This window comes from Phascolarctos cinereus, unplaced genomic scaffold, assembly GCF_003287225.1.
Source record: "Phascolarctos cinereus isolate Bilbo 61053 unplaced genomic scaffold, phaCin_HiC Scaffold_9;HRSCAF=440, whole genome shotgun sequence".
Taxonomy (NCBI): domain Eukaryota; kingdom Metazoa; phylum Chordata; class Mammalia; order Diprotodontia; family Phascolarctidae; genus Phascolarctos; species Phascolarctos cinereus.
In genome coordinates, this window is record NW_027556402.1 from 49981543 (window position 1) to 50000336 (window position 18794).

Sequence of the window (18794 nt, forward strand, 5' to 3'; positions counted from 1 at the left end):
AATAGTTTTTCATAATTGCAAATAAAGTCATCTTTTTGGACAGGTAACTTCTCATCCTCCCCTCCCCTCTTCATTTTGGCAATACGATTAGGAAATGATAACAACTTAGAGCTTCTTGGGTCAAACTGTGATTATTTTTGTAGTTCTTTTAATGCACTGCCAAGTATTTTTAGAAAAAGATTCTACCAATTAAAAATTCTACCAGCAATGTATGAGTGTACCCATTGTCCATAATGGAATTTTGTTACTTTTAATTATATTTGCCAGTTTGATGGGGGTCAGGTCATACCTCAAAGTTGTTAGGATGTACAACATTTTGTCCTTGAAGCTGAACAGTTTTTAAGTGATTTATGCTTCTGCTTTTATTTATTAATCCTTTGGCTGGATTCATTGGACACAGAGCGATATCCTTAAGTAGTATTATTAGTTCCTCATAAGGGAGAGAGGGAGAGAGTGTGGAGGATGAGGGAAAGAATAAGCGTTTATTAATATAGTGTCTGTTATGTACAAGGTACTAGGCTATATGCTTTTTGATAATGATTATGATGATAGCTAAAATATAGTGCTTATTTATAGCAAGCCAAGCATCATGCTAAGGGCCTTATAAGTTATCTCTTTTTGTCCTCACGACAACCCTGGAAAGTAGGTGCTATTATTATCCCCATTTTACAGATGAGAAAACTGAGGTTAAATGGCACAGCTAGTAAATGTTTAAGGCCAAATTTGAACTCAGATCTTCCTGACTGCAGGCCTGGTGCTCCATCCACTCTGTCACCAGCTGCTTTTAAATGTCAGTTGCCTTATAAATATTGTATGTTAAATTTTTATGTTATATTTACAGAGCAAAATTTAGCTAATTGTTTTAATTAACCGCTTTTTGTTATACAGAAATATTTTTTTCACCAAATCTCCAATAATTTCTCTAGCTAGATCGCTAGTTGGCGCCCTACCGCACAAAGTGCTGGACATGGAGTCTGGAACACCAGAGTTCAAATCCATTCTCCTACATTCATTATCTGTGTAATCCTAGCCACTCACCCAACCTCTGCTTGCTTGTTTCCTCAACTGTAAAATGGGGGTAATAATAGCTTCTACCTCCCAGGGTGGTCATAAGGATCAAATGAAATAGTATTTGTACGGTGCTTAACAATGCCTGGCACAGGTGCTTAGATGATTGATAAACCCTTCCTCCTTTCCCTCCCTCCCTCTTTCTTCCTTTTTCTCTTTCTCCTTTCTTTTCTTCTTACGTACCTTCCTTCCCTCCCTGGTTCCCATAAAGTTTATTTATCATCCGATTCAGTTCACGAAACCTACTATGGACAAAGCACTGTGCTAGCAATGGGGATACAAAGATAAACAAATTAACCAATCCCTAACCTCGAGGAATTTAAGTTTATTAGAGCACCATTAAACTTAGGTAGTTAGGTGGTATAGTGGGTGCTTGTCTTGGGGTCTGGAAGACCTGAATACGTCAGATATTTATTTGCAGCATGACTGTGGGGCCAGTCATTTAACTTTTATTTTCTTTATCTGTTAAATGAGAGAGGTAGACATAATGATATCTATGGCCCCTTCCAATTCTGAATTTATGGTTTGATGAAAAGATAAATATAACATTTCTTTTTGTTCCTTTTTTCCTTCTTGATGACTCACAAATTGTTCTACCTTGTCGATATTTCCATTGGGATGTTCTCACCAGCACCTTAAATTCAACATGTCCCAAACTCAGCTCATTATCTTCCCCTCAAATCAGCTTTGTCATTTAACTTTTCTGTTTCTGTTAATGGCACCACTATTCTTCTAGTCACTCAAGCTTATATCCTTGGGACCACCTTTGACTCTTTCCTCTCTCTCCCCCACATCAAATCTGTTGCTAAGTTCTACTTTCACAGTATCTTCAGCATATGGACTTATTCTCCATTTCAATTCTCTCTAATTCAGTACTCTCCATTGCAAACATCCAAGTTTATTAGGACTTGAATATACTAGATTTGATAATCAAGTGCTAATCATCAGATCATATTATATAGGGATAATAATTACATTCTTGAGAGTTGATGATATTGCCAAGAGATAAGAGTATAGTGAGATAAGAGAAGAGAACCCAGGACAGAGCCTTGGAGAACGTTCACAATTAGGGAGGAAACACTTATATAAGCACCCCTGATTCATGTCTTCCTCTTAGCACACTTTCTTACATCTCACAAGATTTCACCTTGACCTTTCTTTTGGTTTTCATACTGTGCCCAGACAGTATTTTCAGACAGTCACAGTCCCTATAGTTCTTGAATCCACATACACGGAGAATTTCTGTCTTATGTCTCCGGGCATCCATCTCAAGTACCCTATGAGTCCTTGGGTAAAGGGTATGACATATAGGTTATGATACAGCAAGCAAGACTGGAGAGTAGTGGTCAGAGTAACAGGAAAGGTAGGAGGACCTGGAGAAAACAATTTAAGGAAAAAAGGTAGAGGAGAGTACATGCAGGAAGGGAGTGGTCAGTGGTATCAAAAGCTGCAGATAGGTCAATATGGAAGAGGACTGAGAAACAGCCATTTAGAGATCATTGGTAACCTTGGAGACAGCAGCTTGTTTAGTGGTTAGGTTAGTAACCAGATTTCTAAGGGGTTAAGAAGTGAGTGGGAGTTAAGAAAGTAGAAACAACAAATATAAGACATAGGTAATGTGAAGCAGTTTGGTTATGAAAAGGAGGTATGATTTAGAATGGTAGTTTAAGGGAATGGTAGGGTCATGAATCCATTCTTTCTTTTGTTTGTTCATAGAATGGATGAAATCTGGACTTGTTTGTAGGTATTGAGGAAGGAGACAGTAGATAAAGAGATTGAAGATGAGAGAGTGGAGGGGTGATCCAAGGGGCAAGTTACCAGAGGAGATAGATAAAGGGATGGGATCCGGGGTAACATATAAAGGAGTTGGCCTTGGCAAGGATGATTTCTTCTTCTAAGATGGAGACAAAGAAGAGGAGAATGGAGAATGATGTAGAGTGATTTTGAAATACAGAAGGAGGGATCTCGGGGCCAGTGGCTTCTTTTCTCAGTCAAGCGTGACAAGGTCTTTAGACAGGGAAAGGAAAGGGGTTGTATAGCAGAACAGAAAAGTTTTGAAATACTGACTATGGAAGAGTGTGAAAAAGAACCAGTAAGAGAAAAATAAAAGGACTGCCTTGAAGGGATGAGGGTCTATTTGAGATTTAAAAACATACATTTGAAGCTGTGTCACAGGGTCAACAATAGCTGAATCCTTGACATCACCTTTTGATTCCTTCTCTGTTTTCTTTTGTATACCTGTGCCAGAGCCCTTGCAATCAGCAGCCTGAAGTCATCAATGGGACATCAATTATCTTTCTAATTATTTAAGTCTTCCTTTGTTTTTGCCTTTGTTTTATAATTGACTTCTCAAAAGTCATATGGGTTCAAGTAAGCTAATCATCTGATATTTAATATTTGTTTTATTTAATATTTTAAATTTATATTTAGTTTTACTTATATATATAATATATAATTATAGCATCAATTTAATTATATTAATATTTAACAGTAATATTTAAATTATTAAATGTAAATTAAATTAAATATTAAATAAAATTTAATCTTTTGGTTATTATGCAGACTTGACATTTTAATATTTTATTGGTTTTAATTACTTATTAATGTTCTCTCTGTTTTCATTTTACTTTATTTTTATATGTGTTTACTCTCAGTAAGAGGGTAAACACCTGGAGGATTCCTGGTGGCCACACTCTCTAGTTCCAAGTTTTTTTTGGGTCCTCACCTATTCAAACTGGCATCTCACGAACCTCAATCTGATGCTTCTTTTCCATTTATGTTGCATGCCCTATTTTCTTGACTGTTTAGTTCACTTTGCATCAGTTCATGTAAGTCTTTCCATTCTTTTCTCTGTTCATCATATTTTATTTATTTATTTTTAGTTTTCAACATTTACTTTTATAAGATTTTGAGTTCTAAAATTTCCCCCTCCTTCCCCTCCCTATTTATCATATTTAAATGACAATTTTGAGTGTGTTCTGAGATCTTTAAAGAAAAATGGTCATATGGGTTGCAGATTGGTGGGACTGGTTGCTAAGGCATTCTAAGGTAACTTCTCTCACAAAGTGAGAGACGCCTTTCTCGATTTTTCTGAAGAAGAGAAGGGAATTGAGTTAGAATATCTGACACAGGTGAGACCTAGTTAATGAAAACAGGAACTGTGGCTAAGGACCAGGGCAACAGTGGATAGCCTCAGACACTTACTACCTGTGTGACCCTGGGCAAGTCACTTAACCCAGTTTGCCTCAGTTTCCTCATCTGTAAAATGAGCCGGAGAAGGAAATGACAAATCACTCTAGTATCTTTGCCAAGAAAACCTCAAATGGGGTCACAAAGACTCAACAACAGCTAAGGAACCAAGACCCAGAGGAGTTGGTCACAATGGGAGTCTGGATGCTGGCTCTATCATCGTTAAGGGTATTCTGGGGTTTGCAGACTTTTAAGTGCAACTACTTCCCCCGCTTGCTAGTGCTTCCTCCAATCCACTGTCTTTGTATCAGTGAAGCTCCTGGTCAGGATGTCGACAAAATGGTACTACAATGATCATTTCTGGCTGCTTTGATGTTCATATCAATCTTGCTTTTAGATGTGTCCAAATTATACTGAGTGCCTTGTTTTCTGTGTCTTTGTAGGTGTGATAAGTATTCTCAGCAATGTCATTGTGCTGGGCATCTTTGTTAAGTACAAGGAACTTCGGACAGCAACAAATACCATTATTATAAATCTGGCTGTTACTGATATAGGGGTTAGCAGCATCGGTTATCCCATGTCTGCTGCTTCAGACCTGTATGGAAGTTGGAAATTTGGACATGCTGGATGTCAGGTACTTGAGAGCTTTTGGGCTGTTAGAGAATAATATGGAACAAGAACATTGGTTCTGGAGTCAGAAGATCTAGGTTCAAATTCTCCTTCTAAAACTTACTGTGTGATCTTGGCCAAAACTTCCCTGTGGCCAAGTGTCCTCAACTGTAAAATGAAATTGTTGGACCTAAGTAGGGGTTCTTAACCTGGCTGGGATCTGTGGACTTAAAAGAAATGTGATTTTTGGATTTCCGTACAATTGATTTCCCTTGTAATCCTGAATATTTTATTTCTTGCATTTAAAAAAGTTATTCCAAGAAGAAAAATTATTCCTAGAACCTGAGCCCCATCAAACAAAGGCACCATTTTGCTTGAGAAAGAGAGTTTTAATGGGGACTATCTGTCACATGGACTATAGAGAAATGATTAAGAGATCTAGAATAAATTCAGAGACTGCCAAAGGGGTCCATAACACAAAAAAGTTTCTGAACTTCTGTATTAAAGAAACTTTGAAGTCCCTTCCTGCTCCTGAGTTATGATCCTGTATCTTAAATACTAAAAGCAATTTCATTTTTGGAAAAAGGAAAGTAATTTGAATTTTTTTTTCTTTTAAAGAGGACTTATTATTTTAAGTGAGAATCTTGTCAGATCTCATATCTAGTGCTTTTAATGACAACGGCTTGTTGGATTGTTAGGAATTTACTGTTGACCGGAATGACATCGGAGGATTGAATAGGCACATTTTTTTCATCAATCCAAAATCTGTGACATAGAGGAAAGAACACTGAAGGGGAAATCAGAAGATGGGATTCTAGTTCTGGTCTAGCTACTAGGCAGCTGTGTGTCAGAGGTTGGGGATCCTAGCAAAGGGGGAAGTGCTCCCAAAGCTGCAGGTGTATGTAGATGCTAATGAACATTTGTGAATTTGCTTGGTGAGAGGACCACCAACTTTTACCAACTGTTTTTGAGCCTGCCATAACCCAAATGTGTTGGGGGAGAGGGGAAGGATTCTTAGCATCTCTGGGTCTTGCACATATTGCATCTAGGACCTGAGCCCCATCAAACAAAAGCACCATTTTGCTTGAGGAAGAACATTTTAATGGGGACTATCAGTCACATAGACTATAGGGAAAATTATTAAGAGAACTAGAATAAATATAAAGGACATAGAATATCAGCTTAAAAATAAAGACATCAAATCAACCACCATTTATTAAGCACCTGCCAGGTACTGTGCTAATCTCTGGAGATACAAAGAAGAGGAAATGGTGGGACTTGCTCTCAAAAAACTCACATTTTAATGTGGGAACTGACACGTAATCACCTATGTATCAACAAGACATATATACAGGATAACTTGGAGGGAAGGTGCTAGTATTAAGGGTGACTAGGAAAGGCCTATTGCAGAATGTAGTATTTTAGCTGAGATTTGAAGGAGGTCGGAGAACCAAGGGGGCAGCTAGGTGGCTCAGTGGATAGAGTGTAAGGCCTGGAGTCACGAAGACCTGAGTTCAAGTGCAGCCTCAGACTCTTACTAGCTGTGTGACCCTGGGTCACTTAACCCAGTTTCCTCCAGTTTCCTCATCTGTAAAATGAACCGGAGAAGGAAATGGCAAACCACTCCAGTCCCTTTGCAAGAAAATCCCAAATGGGGTCACTAAGAGTCAGATATGACTGACTCATAATAACAGGTGAGCCGAAAGGCAGAGAAGAAGAGGGAAGACATTCCAGGCATGGGGGGCAGTTAATGAAAATGCCTGGAGTTGGGAGATATGTTGTATGTTCAAGGAACAGCCAAGAGGCCAGTGGTGCTGGATTGAAGAGTATGTAGATGAGGATGAAGTGTAAGGATACTGGAAAGGTATGAAGGGGCCATATTGTGAAGGCCTTTAAAAGTCAAATGATTTTATATGCAACTGTTGGCTCAAAGGGCCATTTGCATAAAATTCTTCTGACTCAGAGATATTCGATGCTCTACACCTTCCTGGCCCCAGTTCTACTATTCTATGGTCCTAATAATAACTTACATTTACAAATTACTTTCCATACATCATATTATTTAATGTATCTTGTCAGGTCCAGAAGTCATGCAGAAAGTTTCACAAACTTTAAATGTAAGTTATAATTATGATCAACCCTTTTTTTCAGTTGAAAAAACTGAGTCTCTGCAATATCAAGTGACTGGCCCAGAGTCACACAACTAGTGACCATTAGGTCATACTGTCTCTCTAACAGTAGCCATTCCCAACCAAGCAGAGTTATGCACACTTGTACATGAATTTTCTTTTAAAATTTTAAAATCTTATTTTGTTAATATCTTTTGATTTCATATCAATTTCGTTTTTGAATGTACTCCTCTATGTTCTCCTACCCACTGAGTTATCCCTCGTAACACAGATTGAAAAAGAAAGAGGAAACATCTTTTTGTCTTAAAAAAATACTATTTGTTATATGGGATGGTTCTCTGGGAAGGGAAAAGGATGGGGAGAGACCCTGGAGTAGGAAATGGCAAACTACTTCAGTATCTTTGCCAAGAAAACTCCAAATGGGTCATGAAGAGTTGGGCATGACTGAAACAACTGAAAAACAACAACAACTTGGGCAAAACTGTGATGTAAAAAACAAAAGACATCAATAAAAACTGATTTTTAAATTTTAAGATAAAAACTTATTTTTCAAAAAAGAGGAATAAAGTTCAACCAAGCTAAGCAACACGTTGATGGAGTCTAGCACATTCCACATCCGCATTTCCTCACTTCTGCAATGGAGAGAGGAAAAGTACATTTTCTCAACTTTTTTCCGGGTCCAAGCTCAGTCATTCTAATTATGTGGCATTCAGTTTTTTTGTTCTTTTGATTTACATTGCTCTAGTCATTTGTTGCACATATATTTTCAAACCAGTTTCTGTGGTTGCCTTTTCAACAACAAATAGTTTTGTGGACTGATTATAGTATCCAAGAAGTTTAGTTCAGTTACCATATTGTTATAGTAAAGGTTTCCATTAAAATTCTCCATTTAGAATTAAGCATTAGAGATCGTCCCTGTTTTATTTAATATCAAGAAAACAAATTAAATCTGAGTTTTTGATGCATTAGTTGAGTTGAATGGGCATAATAGTAAGCCAAAGGTTACTTTTTTTTTTTAAACCATGGAAAGAACAAATGACTATTTCTGTTATAAAATGTATTAAACTGGAGTCATTATCTTGAGGAAATCTTTTCAGATATGATTTCATCACAATGCTTGCCTGAAATGAACTTATTAAAACAGTTAAAAAACAAAACTCAGTTATTTTACTGATTAAGAATTAGTAAAATTGAGGCAGCTAGGTGGCACAGTGAATAGAGCACCAGCCCAGGAGTCAGGAGGACCTGAGTTCCAATCTAGCCTCAGACACATAACACTCGCTAGCTGTGTGACCCCAATTGCCTTACCAAAAAAAAAAAAAGTAAAATTAAAATATGCCTGAATAGAGATAAACATTTTTGAATCTAACATCACCTTTAATTGCTTCTTAGAGGGGTGATTAAAATTGTGTCTGATTTTTGCTTTCAGATTTATGCTGGTTTGAACATCTTTTTTGGAATGGCAAGTATTGGATTACTCACTGCTGTGGCCATTGACCGGTACCTGACCATCTGTCAGCCTGACCTTGGTACAGCTCTGTCCTCACGGGCTTTCAAAACAGATTAATGATGAGGGCTGAGTCATTGCACCATTCTACACAGTATTAATTTTATGTGAGGTCCATGCTCATTTTTGCAGGGTAGTTGATCCTTGGCTGCAATCCAAGCTCCTTTGCCTTATGGAATATCATGTTCTATGCCCTGTGGTCTTTTAATGTAGAAACTGCAAGGTCCTGTGTAATCCTGACTGTGGTTCCATGATATTTAAATAGTTTCTTTCTGGCTGCTTGCAGCACCTTTTTCTTTCATCTGGTAATTTTGGAATTTTGCTACTATATTCCTTGGTGTTGTCAATTTGGAATCTCTTTTAGGTGGTAAGCGGTGTATTCTTTCTATGATTATTTTACCTTCTGGTTCTAGGACTTCAGGGCAGTTTTCCTTTATGATTTCCTGAAAGATACTGTCCAGGCTCTTCCATGATTTTCAGGTAGTCCAATGACTTTTAAATTGTCTCTCCTGGATTGATTTTCCAGGTCGGTTGTTTTACCGATGAGGCATTTTAAGTTTTCATCCAGTTTTTCATTTTTTTGTTTCTGTTTGACTGATTCTTGCTCTCTCATAGAGTCATTAGTTTCCATTTGTACAATTCTAGTTTTTAACAGATTGTTTTCTTCTGTTAGTTTTTGTACTTCCTTCTTCAATTGGCCAATTGTATTTTTAAGGGATTTGTTTTCTTCAGTGTACTTTTTTTCCAGTTTGCCAATTATGTGTTTTAGGGACTTGTTTTCTTCAATGTACCCTTTTTTCCAATTGGCCAATTGTATTTTTTAAGGACTCTTCTACCTCTCTCATTAGAATTTTAAAATCCTTCTTGAGCTCTTCTAAGAAGGCTTTTTGGGCTTCAGACCAGTTCATATTCCCTTTTGATGTTGCAGATGTGGGTTTGTTGACAATGTTGTCCTCTTCAGAATTTCTGTCTTGATCTCCACTCTTCTCATAATATGAATCTGTGGTACGTTTCTTTTTATTCATGGTTTCTTTATTCCCTGGCCTTTAAAGAGATTGAGCTCTCCTGCTGGGGAACAGAGGGCACTGACCCAAGCTTTGTGTTGGGAGCCTAGGTCTTGGTTGCTGGCTTTGTGTGCTTGGCCCTCTTATGTTGGCAGTTGGAGGCTGTAGGGTTTTGGCAGCTTACCTCATGTTGGGCTGGGACTTTCAGGCAATTCTAGGTTGCCTGCTTTTCCTTTCCTTTAGCTTTCTTCAGCTCCTTTTAGATGGGTGCTGCAGGGTGTTTATCTACCTGGGGCCCCTTGCAATGATGCCTCCCTCGTTTCTGCTAATACACTGGGAGATTCCTTTGTGGTAGAGTGCCAAGGCACCTGATGGTTTTCTGAGCTGGTTTCCACCAGTTCCCCTGCCCTCACTGAGGCACTGGGAGGTCCAGGTGTTGGTGTTTGCCTGCTCTACCACCTGGGCTTCAGGATCTCCTCCTGGCTCACAGTTGGAATTGTTGGGTTGGAATCAGCAAGGCTGAGACTTTAGGAAGACTCAAGGTTCTTTTCTTCAGCTCCTTTCAGATGAATGCTGCAGGGTGTTTATCCACCTGGGGCCCTTTGTAGTGCTGCTTCCCTTATTTTTGCTGAAGCGCTGGGAGACTGGTTTGCTGGGTTGCTGCCCTGCTGTTCCCATCTTTCTTTTAGTTCAGCTGTTCCAGGGTTTTGTTGTTGTTGTTGTTGTTTTTTTTTGTTCTAGGGTGATATTTTCTGGGTTTTCAGAGGTTGATAGGGGGAGGGTGAGAGCGAGTACCTTTTTCACTCCGCCATCTTGGCTCCTGGAAGCGAAAGACCAATTAGCATTTATTAAGTACCTAATATGGATAGGATATGGTTAGGATACAAAGAAGACCAAAAAAATCCCTAAACTCTACTCTTCAGCAGCTCAGTCTTTGTTTTGACCTCATGGACTCCCTGAAAGGGTTTGAGAGACTCCCAGGACTCCCTGGATCATACTTTGAGAACCACTGATCTAGCATATAACCTCTTTAAAAGCTACTTTCCATTTTAAATCTTCATCTTCAGCTCAGGCTTCAACTTGGTCCTTTCTGACAACTTCCTATTAACCACATGGTCAACCTGAAAGTATGCCTGTAGCCACACTCATCAGTAATTTTGTTCCTTATTGTGACTCCATACCATACTAAACTATCGTGTCTCTTTAGTATTTTTTAGGATGACCATTGACTTTGAGTTCAACACATGGTTTAGTTTTATACTTTTGTTCTTACATTTAGGACAACTGCTTACTTCATTTCTTCCCATTTTCTTCAAAAAAAAATCTCCTACATAATCCATCTTCTCAGAGATGCCCAAGAAACCTTGTGCCTGATATCATAATCTCTTCTTCAGGTTTCTAATATTGAAAGTAACACGCAAACTAACCTAGAATGTCAATTGCGTTTTTAGAAAAAAGATTATCAATCTGTTTCTATCATTCTATCTACTGATCAATGGCTCACAGTGAAATCACAAGCAAGGTGCTCAGGTGATATTGAAATCTATCGTCCTACAAAAGAAGGGATATAGAAGAACAAGAATATGATCCATATTGCATTGGGACCATATTTGTTACACATGTAGTGTCATAAGGTAGCTCTTGGGTCACAGCTGATTGTTTTTCTGAGATGGTTTTTAGCTGAAGAATTCTTATGTTTTTCTGGATTCCAGCTTACCTTTCTCTGGAGAATCAGTTTTTCTTTGGTTGAGATTCAAGTCCAGATATCACACACGAAGCAGTAGAGCTGAGGTGTTTTGTTTTCTTTTTAATAATTTTTCTGACAGGCTCCATTTCCAACATTGGGGGATTCTATGATTTTCTTGACCCATTTACTGACACAGTTTAATCAGTATTTCTGTCATATCCTGAAGAGGGCAACTAATATCCTGAAGAGGGTCAATCAGCTGACTGAACTCTTCATTACCTAGAGACCAGACAATGAAACTGGAGTAGGGATGGATGGGTAAGTGCTTGAGTAGAGAGAGAATCTTTCCATTTGCCAAATTGAATGTTGTAAGTATTACAGAGATGGCAGATAGGTGCTAAGCAGTGAGTAGGTCACAGACTAAATTAGTTTACCTGCTTTTGATAACATAATACCTTTAATAATGAAGTATGCTGTGCAGTGGGTCACAGACAAAATTAGTTTATTTGTCTTTGATAATACAATACCTTTAATAATGAAGTGTGTGTACATACTCAAAGTTTGAGAGAAGGAAAATGCTAAAATGTTAAAAACCTAAATTAAAAAAAAAAGCAGTCGACCTACTTAATTAGAGTTTAACTCAATCCCAGCTTTAAAAAAAATCAAGTGGAAGTAGAGAACAGTTTATTGATGAATGATATCAGCATTAATTATGTCTATTGGTCAATAGGAAGAAGAATGACTCCTTACAATTACACCATAATGATTCTGACTGCTTGGGTGAATGGCTTTTTTTGGGCCTTGATGCCCATAATAGGTTGGGCTGGTTACGCTCCGGATCCGACAGGTGCTACGTGTACCATAAACTGGCGGAAGAATGATGCGTAAGAGAGCTTTATTATGTAAAGTCACATGCTACAAATTTTGGAATTTCTACATTTCTCTGGATTTTGACTTAGTCCATTTATTTCTTTTCTGCTTAAAGAATATTCCTCAACCTCACAGATGTTTTGAAAACCTGAAGAGTTTCTAGACAGAGATTGATACAGGGCAGTTTAAAATGGTGGGGATGGACTGAATGGGAGGTGAAATTTCATATGAGTTTTTAGATTACAGAGACTTTGAGAGCAAGACAAAAGATATGGGGGAAGTTCTGTTAGTTGTTTGGAGGGAGTTCCTTTTCTCCTTACCTATATACCTAGATGGGCAGCTAGGGGGTGAAGTGGAGAGAACATTGGGCTTGGAATCAGACTCATTTTCATGAGCTCAAATCTGGCCTCAGACACTTACTACCTGTGTGACCCTGGGCAAGTCACTTAACCCTGTTTGCCTCAGTTTCCTCATCTGTAAAATGAGCTGGAGAAGGAAATGGCAAACCGCTCCAGTACCTTTGCTAAGAAAACCCCAAATGGGGTCACAAAGAGTTGGACACGACTGAAAAACAACATATACCTGTATCTTTTCCCTTCCTCTTGATATTCACTGTGAGTGGAGGGTATTTGTAGAAGCCCCTGAGAGTAGGACCTAGAATGGAGAAGAGAATTGGGGGTGAGGTAGGGACCCAGAATTTGTAATAATGATTCTCAAGGTCCTAGTATCTACTCATTCCTTACAATCTTTAAGAGATTTCCTAGGAATTAAACATCTTTTGGGTATTGTGTAGACAAAGTACAGCTTCCACAAGAATTCTGGAGAATAGCTAAACTAAGTCCTGCTATATGATTTTCCTGGGAGAGTGGAGTTCATCAAAAGAATATTACTATGAAAATCAGAAACAGATCTCAATTAACTTTTAAAAAGATGACTTTTCTTTCAAAAATAGACAAGCTTCCTAAGAGAATTGCTAGAGTGATCTCTAGATAGGATTAATTTGCTCTAGCTATTAATTTTTTGTTTGAAAATTCTTTAGAAGGTAATAATTGCCTTTATTTTTCAGATCTTTTATTTCTTACACAATGACTGTTATTGCTATAAATTTTGTCATGCCCTTAGTGGTCATGTTTTATTGTTACTACAATGTTTCTCAAAAGATGAAACAATATACTCCTAGCAGCTGCCCTGAACACATAAACAGAGACTGGTCAAACGAAGTTGATGTAACAAAGGTAAGACAGTGGTAGTTCTTTTAGAAAATTACTTGCAATTTTCATTGTGTAAATGCTTTTATCACTTTTATGCTTTTCTGTTGCAATCAGCTGAGCTCCATGTCTGCTATTCTACCCCACCTTTATCCTCCAACATGGCATGTGGAAAGTTGTCAAAGGTGATAGGCCCTTACCCTAAGTGATAGGGCAGTTTCGGGTTATGCATAAGGCAGGGCTATTTTTCTTAGGCTCACAAATATTTGCTGCCATCACGGTCTCTCACCTTGCCACTTGAATGAGGGATACACTGCCTTTCCCCTTCCTCCTTTCCTTTGCTTGTGCCTGGCTCCCCCCGCCCCCCAACCCCTACTTCCCTGGGCAGTTCCCATCTCTGGCCAGTAGCTGCTTAGCAGTTCCCAGCCCTGCCAAAAGAAAGGGAGAGGGGTCAGAATGCTGACATGACACTTTTTAGAGATCACCAACCTGTGTTCTGGGCAGCCAGATGGCATAGTGGATAGAGTGCCAGACCTGGTGTCAGAAAGGCTCATCTTCCTGAGTTCAGATCTGGCCTTAGACACTGGCTGGCTGTGTGACCCTGGACAAGTCGCTTAACCTCATTTGCTTCAGTTTCCCCATCTGTAAAATGAGCTGCAGAAAGAAGTGGCAAACTGCTCCACTATCTTTGCCAAAAAAACTCCCAATGAGACTCCCGAAAAGTTGGGCACAGCCAAAATGACTGAACAACAGCAGCGAACTTATGTTCTAGGGTTGCCCAAATTTGTGTGAGATTCTCAAAGTTAACTTAGCATGTGGCTAAATGCGTTCATGCTGTGCTTACTCTGGTACTGGAGCTATCCCTGGACGTATAAGGAAGATGAAACTGAGGGAGTATGTATGCACAGTATAAAACTCCCAGTCCCAAGAGGAAGTATAGGAAATGGACCTGTGATTTCATTGGTGTAGGGACTTTCCAGGTGAGGAAATTCCCTTCAACAGCATCTATTAAGTGCTTACTGCATGCCAGATGCTGTGCAAAGCCCAGGGGGATATAAAAAGTTTCTGCCATGCATTCTGATGAGGGAGACAGTGTGTAAAATGACTATGTACATAGTAGATATATGCAGAATAGATGAGGGTAATTTGAAAGAAGACATTAGCAGCTAGGGGGAGGTCATCACCTTCTGAGGCAGGTCATAGCATAGTGGCTAGACTACTGGCCCGAAGTCAGGAAGACTGGAGTTCAGATTTGGCCTCAGATACTAGCATTGTGATCCTGGCCAAGTCATTTAACCTTCATTTATCTTGGTTTCCTCAACTATAAAATGGGGATAATGATGGTACCTAATTCATAGGATGTTGTGAAGGTCAAATGAAATAATATTTGTAAAAAGTACTCAGCATAGTGCCTGGCACATGATGGGGACTATGTAAATGCTTCTTCTCTTTCCTTCCCCTACAATTTGTATTTTTAGAGATTTGCTTTATAGTAATGAAAAGTTAAGTGACTTGCCTAAGGTTCACACAGTCCGTAAGTGTCAGAGGCAGGACGTGAACTCCAGACTTCCTGGCTTTGAGGACAGCTCTGTAATTGTTATACCACAATGCCTTGCCCCAGTATGAAGCCAGAGAATTTTTGTATACTGAAGTATTCAAATTGACACATGTTTTGTTTTCCAGATGTCTGTGATAATGATTTTAATGTTCCTGCTTGCCTGGTCCCCTTATTCTGTTGTGTGCTTATGGGCTTCCTTTGGGGACCCAAAGGAGATTCCCCCAGCAATGGCCATCATAGCCCCTCTCTTTGCAAAATCTTCCACCTTCTACAATCCCTGCATATATGTGGCTGCCAACAAGAAGTAAGTGCTTCTAAACAGAAACTATAAACGCTGTATTGATATAAAAAGGTAACAGGTATGAGTTGATGGCATAGGTTTGGAGTTGGTAGGGACCTTGGAGATCATCAGATCCAAATTTCTCCTCTTCTAGGTGAGGTTCCTGAAACCCAGAGAGAGCTAAGGGATTTGTCCAAAGTCACAATGCTAATGAGGCAGAATTCAGACTAGGTCTAGCACTCTATTCACTAAGTCATGTTGCCTCTCAGATTTCATCTAAACCCAGGGAAGCAGTCTGATGTTAATTAAAGAGCCCTGGGACTGGGTGGTCATCGTTTTAGGCAAACAAGGTCTCTTCTGTGTGTCTTCTTCAGGGAGAATTCCCCTTTACTTCTCCATCTCCAATACCCCCCCCCAAAACAATTTACATTTTATGTAAATTAGGAGGAAGGACGGAAGGAATTGATTCTACTGAAATATTTCACCTGGAAGATTTAATATAGAAGAAGGAATTTTGAAACTTAGGAATTTTGAAGAAGGAATTTTGAAATTTAAAAAAATTCTCGAACTCCAGTGCTTGCTGCTGAACTTTTGTGTGCCTAAAGATATACCTTAAAAAATAAAAAAAGATATGTGTGCACAGTAGATGCAGAGAGAAACACCTGTTGTTAATGATCCAACAAGGATAATATCTACAAACAGGAAGAATGATTATTGTATTCACCCACCAATTAGTGTCCTCTCTGGAGTTCTGTTGGGATGGATAATCATTTGAAAGCTCAAGAACCTGGGACCCTGACTGAGGGTCCTTGTCTCCTCCCTTAGACTATAAACGCTTTGTCAGCAGGGATCATTTCATTGATTATTTTGTATTTCCAGTGCCTGAAACATAGCAGGTGCTTAAAAAATGCTTGTTGACTGTTTGATTGCAATTGTCATTGTAAAAATTTTTTGTAAGGTTGGACCTCTGCTAGGAAGTAGAAGATTATGAAATTCATGTTGACGTTGCTCCACCACACCCCCTCTGGTGATTTGGCAGATTGGCATCTTCCTGCCTAATGGCCTTATAAAGTTGCTGGGGGCGCTGAGTAGAGAAGTGACTTATTCCAGGATCACACAGTTGATATATGTCAGAATCTGGACTTGAATCCAGGTTTCACTTACTGTATTAAGTAGGTGGTACAGTGGATAGAGTACTGGACCTAGAGTCAGGAAGACTTGAATTCAAATGTGGCCTCAGACACTTACTAGCTATGTGACCTTGGGCAAGTCACTTGACCCCATTTGCTTCAATTTCCTCATCTGTAAAATGAGCTGGAGCTGGAGCTGGAAATGGCAAACTACTTCAGTGTCTGTGCCAAGAAAATCCCAAATGGGGTCATGAAGAGTTGGGTATGACTCAAATAACTGAACAACAACAATTAACTACATCATGCTTACTCTTTAAATTCAATGAATAAACATTTATGAAGCACTTACTATGTGCCAGTTACTTTGCTAAGCACTAGGGATACAAAAAGAGGCAAAAGACAGACTTTGCCCTCAAGGAGCTTACAGTCTAATGGGGTAACACCATATAAACATTTATACAAAGCAAGCTGTTTACAGGATAAGTAGGAAATAATGGAGGGAAGGTACTGGGGTTTGGGGAAGGCTTCTTGTAAAAAGTGGGATTTTAGCTGGTACTTAAAGGAAGCCAGGAGGTCAGTATTCTGGAGCTGAGAAGAGAGAGCCAGGCATAGAGGACAACCAGAGAAAATTCCCAGAGCCTGGAAATGGAGTGTCTTGTTTGTGAAACAGCCAGGAGGCCAGTTTCATTGGATGGAAGGGTACACGTAAGGTATGAGAAGACTGGAAAGGTAGAAGGAGGGCAGGTTTTAAAGGGATTTTAATGCCAAGCAGAGGATTTTGTATGTGATTCTGGAGATGACAGGAATCATATTTCAGCTGAAAGGCAGTAGACTAAAGTCCTCAAGTAAACAAATGGTTGCAGTTTTCAGAATAGAAGTATCTTGTCTCACATAGGGAATGAACATTAAATGACTTTATAATTTTTTCCCCCAATTTATGGACAATAATCTGAATTTGGTCTTTAGACAGTTTCCATTTCATGTATTTTTAAAGGTATTGAAGTGGAGATGTTAGACTTAGAAAACATTTGAAAGTTTTATAAGAAACCAATCTTTCAAGCAGTTATAGTATAACAGACAGATTTCTCCCTTTCCTCATAGGTTCCGGAGAGCGATATCTGCAATGATCCGATGTCAGACTCATCAATCAATGCCTGTATCCAACGCGTTACCAATGAACCTAACTTGAGATCAGCTTTTCAATTATGAAAGGGAAAAGAGCCAAACTACATCATTTTCTTCATTCTTTGCTGTATTCTAACTTTCATACTTAATGTGCCCACAAAGCTGGGAACTATTTGGATTCATATACTGACTTGGATTCTCAAAAGCCGGAACTGTTGTCTAATTTTATTTCGTGTGCCCTGTCATGCTTAACATGGTGCATACGTCGTTCCATAAGTATTTGAATTGTGGAATGGAATATTCCCAGCTAGTATATTTTTAAAAAACCCAACACCTTATTTAATTTTTACTTCTTCTCCTTCTAATAAAGTTATGATTTTTTTTAAAAAAAAGATCAAGTCAGTATTTCCTTGGCAGTGTTTAAAGAATAAAGTCATAGCTCATTTAATCTTCCTGTATATTTCTTTTTGCTTATTTTGCTCCTTTTGGCATAACTGGTTAGTCTTTTTGTATAATGATTCAGATTAGTATAATCAATAGAGATCAAACCTTGAAGTCTAGAAGATATGGATGAAAGTCCAGTCTCTGACACATGGGGATTATGTGACCCTGGGCAAATCATTTAACCTCTCAAGGTCCCAGGCAACTCTAATTGATCTGCATTGGTAGAGGGATTTTCCTCACTGGGATCTCCCCATACAAATGGACTCACAAGTCTCGACTAAAATCAGTGTTGTCAACTCAGATGCTAAATAGAAGGAGCCACTAAATTACAAATGGGTAGTTTTCCAAAAGCTCATTTGTAAGTTTGTTGTTTATAACTTAGAACATATGATTTCAGAGAAGTGACACTGCTAAAGGAGGTTAGTTAGGTTTCTGGGTCAGCTCACAAAAGCCTGTTTAATGCATAATAGGCTATCTTCCTCCAAAAAGTCTCATTCTTTCTGCTCCAATATCTCATTGTAGGGTTAGAGTGACCATGAGTCATTTTTAAAAAATCATTTAGAAATAAGTTATATTGATATATTTTGCTTTTATGTCACTAGCATTCCCCTCATAATAAATAATTCAAAAGAGGGAAAAAATTTCAGAAAAACTAACCAAGATAATGAAAAAAAAATCTGCTGTGAGATGCCTTCTCATATCTCTTCTTTAAGGTAAAATTTGGTCATTATAGTTTTACAATATTCAGTTTTTGTTTTTTTGTTCGTATTGTTCTATTTGTAGGCAGCTAAGTGAATAGTGCCAGGCCTAGAGTCAGGAAGACTCCTCTTCCTGGGTTCAAATTTGGCCTCAGATACTAGCTAAGTGACCCTGGGTAAGTCACTTAACTCTATTTGCCTCAGTTTCCTTGTCTATAAAATGAGCTGGAGAAGGAAATGGCAAACCACTCCAAGTATCTTTGCCAAGAAAACTCCAAATGAGGTCAT

General features: G+C 38.7%; 1 protein-coding gene across 1 annotated transcript; it reads left to right on the plus strand.

Moving 5' to 3' along the window:
• The first annotated feature begins 4687 nt into the window (after positions 1-4687).
• Positions 4688-17812, plus strand: RRH (retinal pigment epithelium-derived rhodopsin homolog). Its single transcript, XM_021001428.2, has 6 exons — positions 4688-4891; positions 8425-8524; positions 11924-12077; positions 13130-13298; positions 14955-15133; positions 17341-17812. Exons 1-6 carry the CDS (start codon positions 4835-4837, stop codon positions 17426-17428), a joined length of 747 nt encoding a protein of 248 aa, XP_020857087.2. The 5' UTR covers positions 4688-4834; the 3' UTR covers positions 17429-17812.
• The last annotated feature ends 982 nt before the right edge of the window (positions 17813-18794 follow it).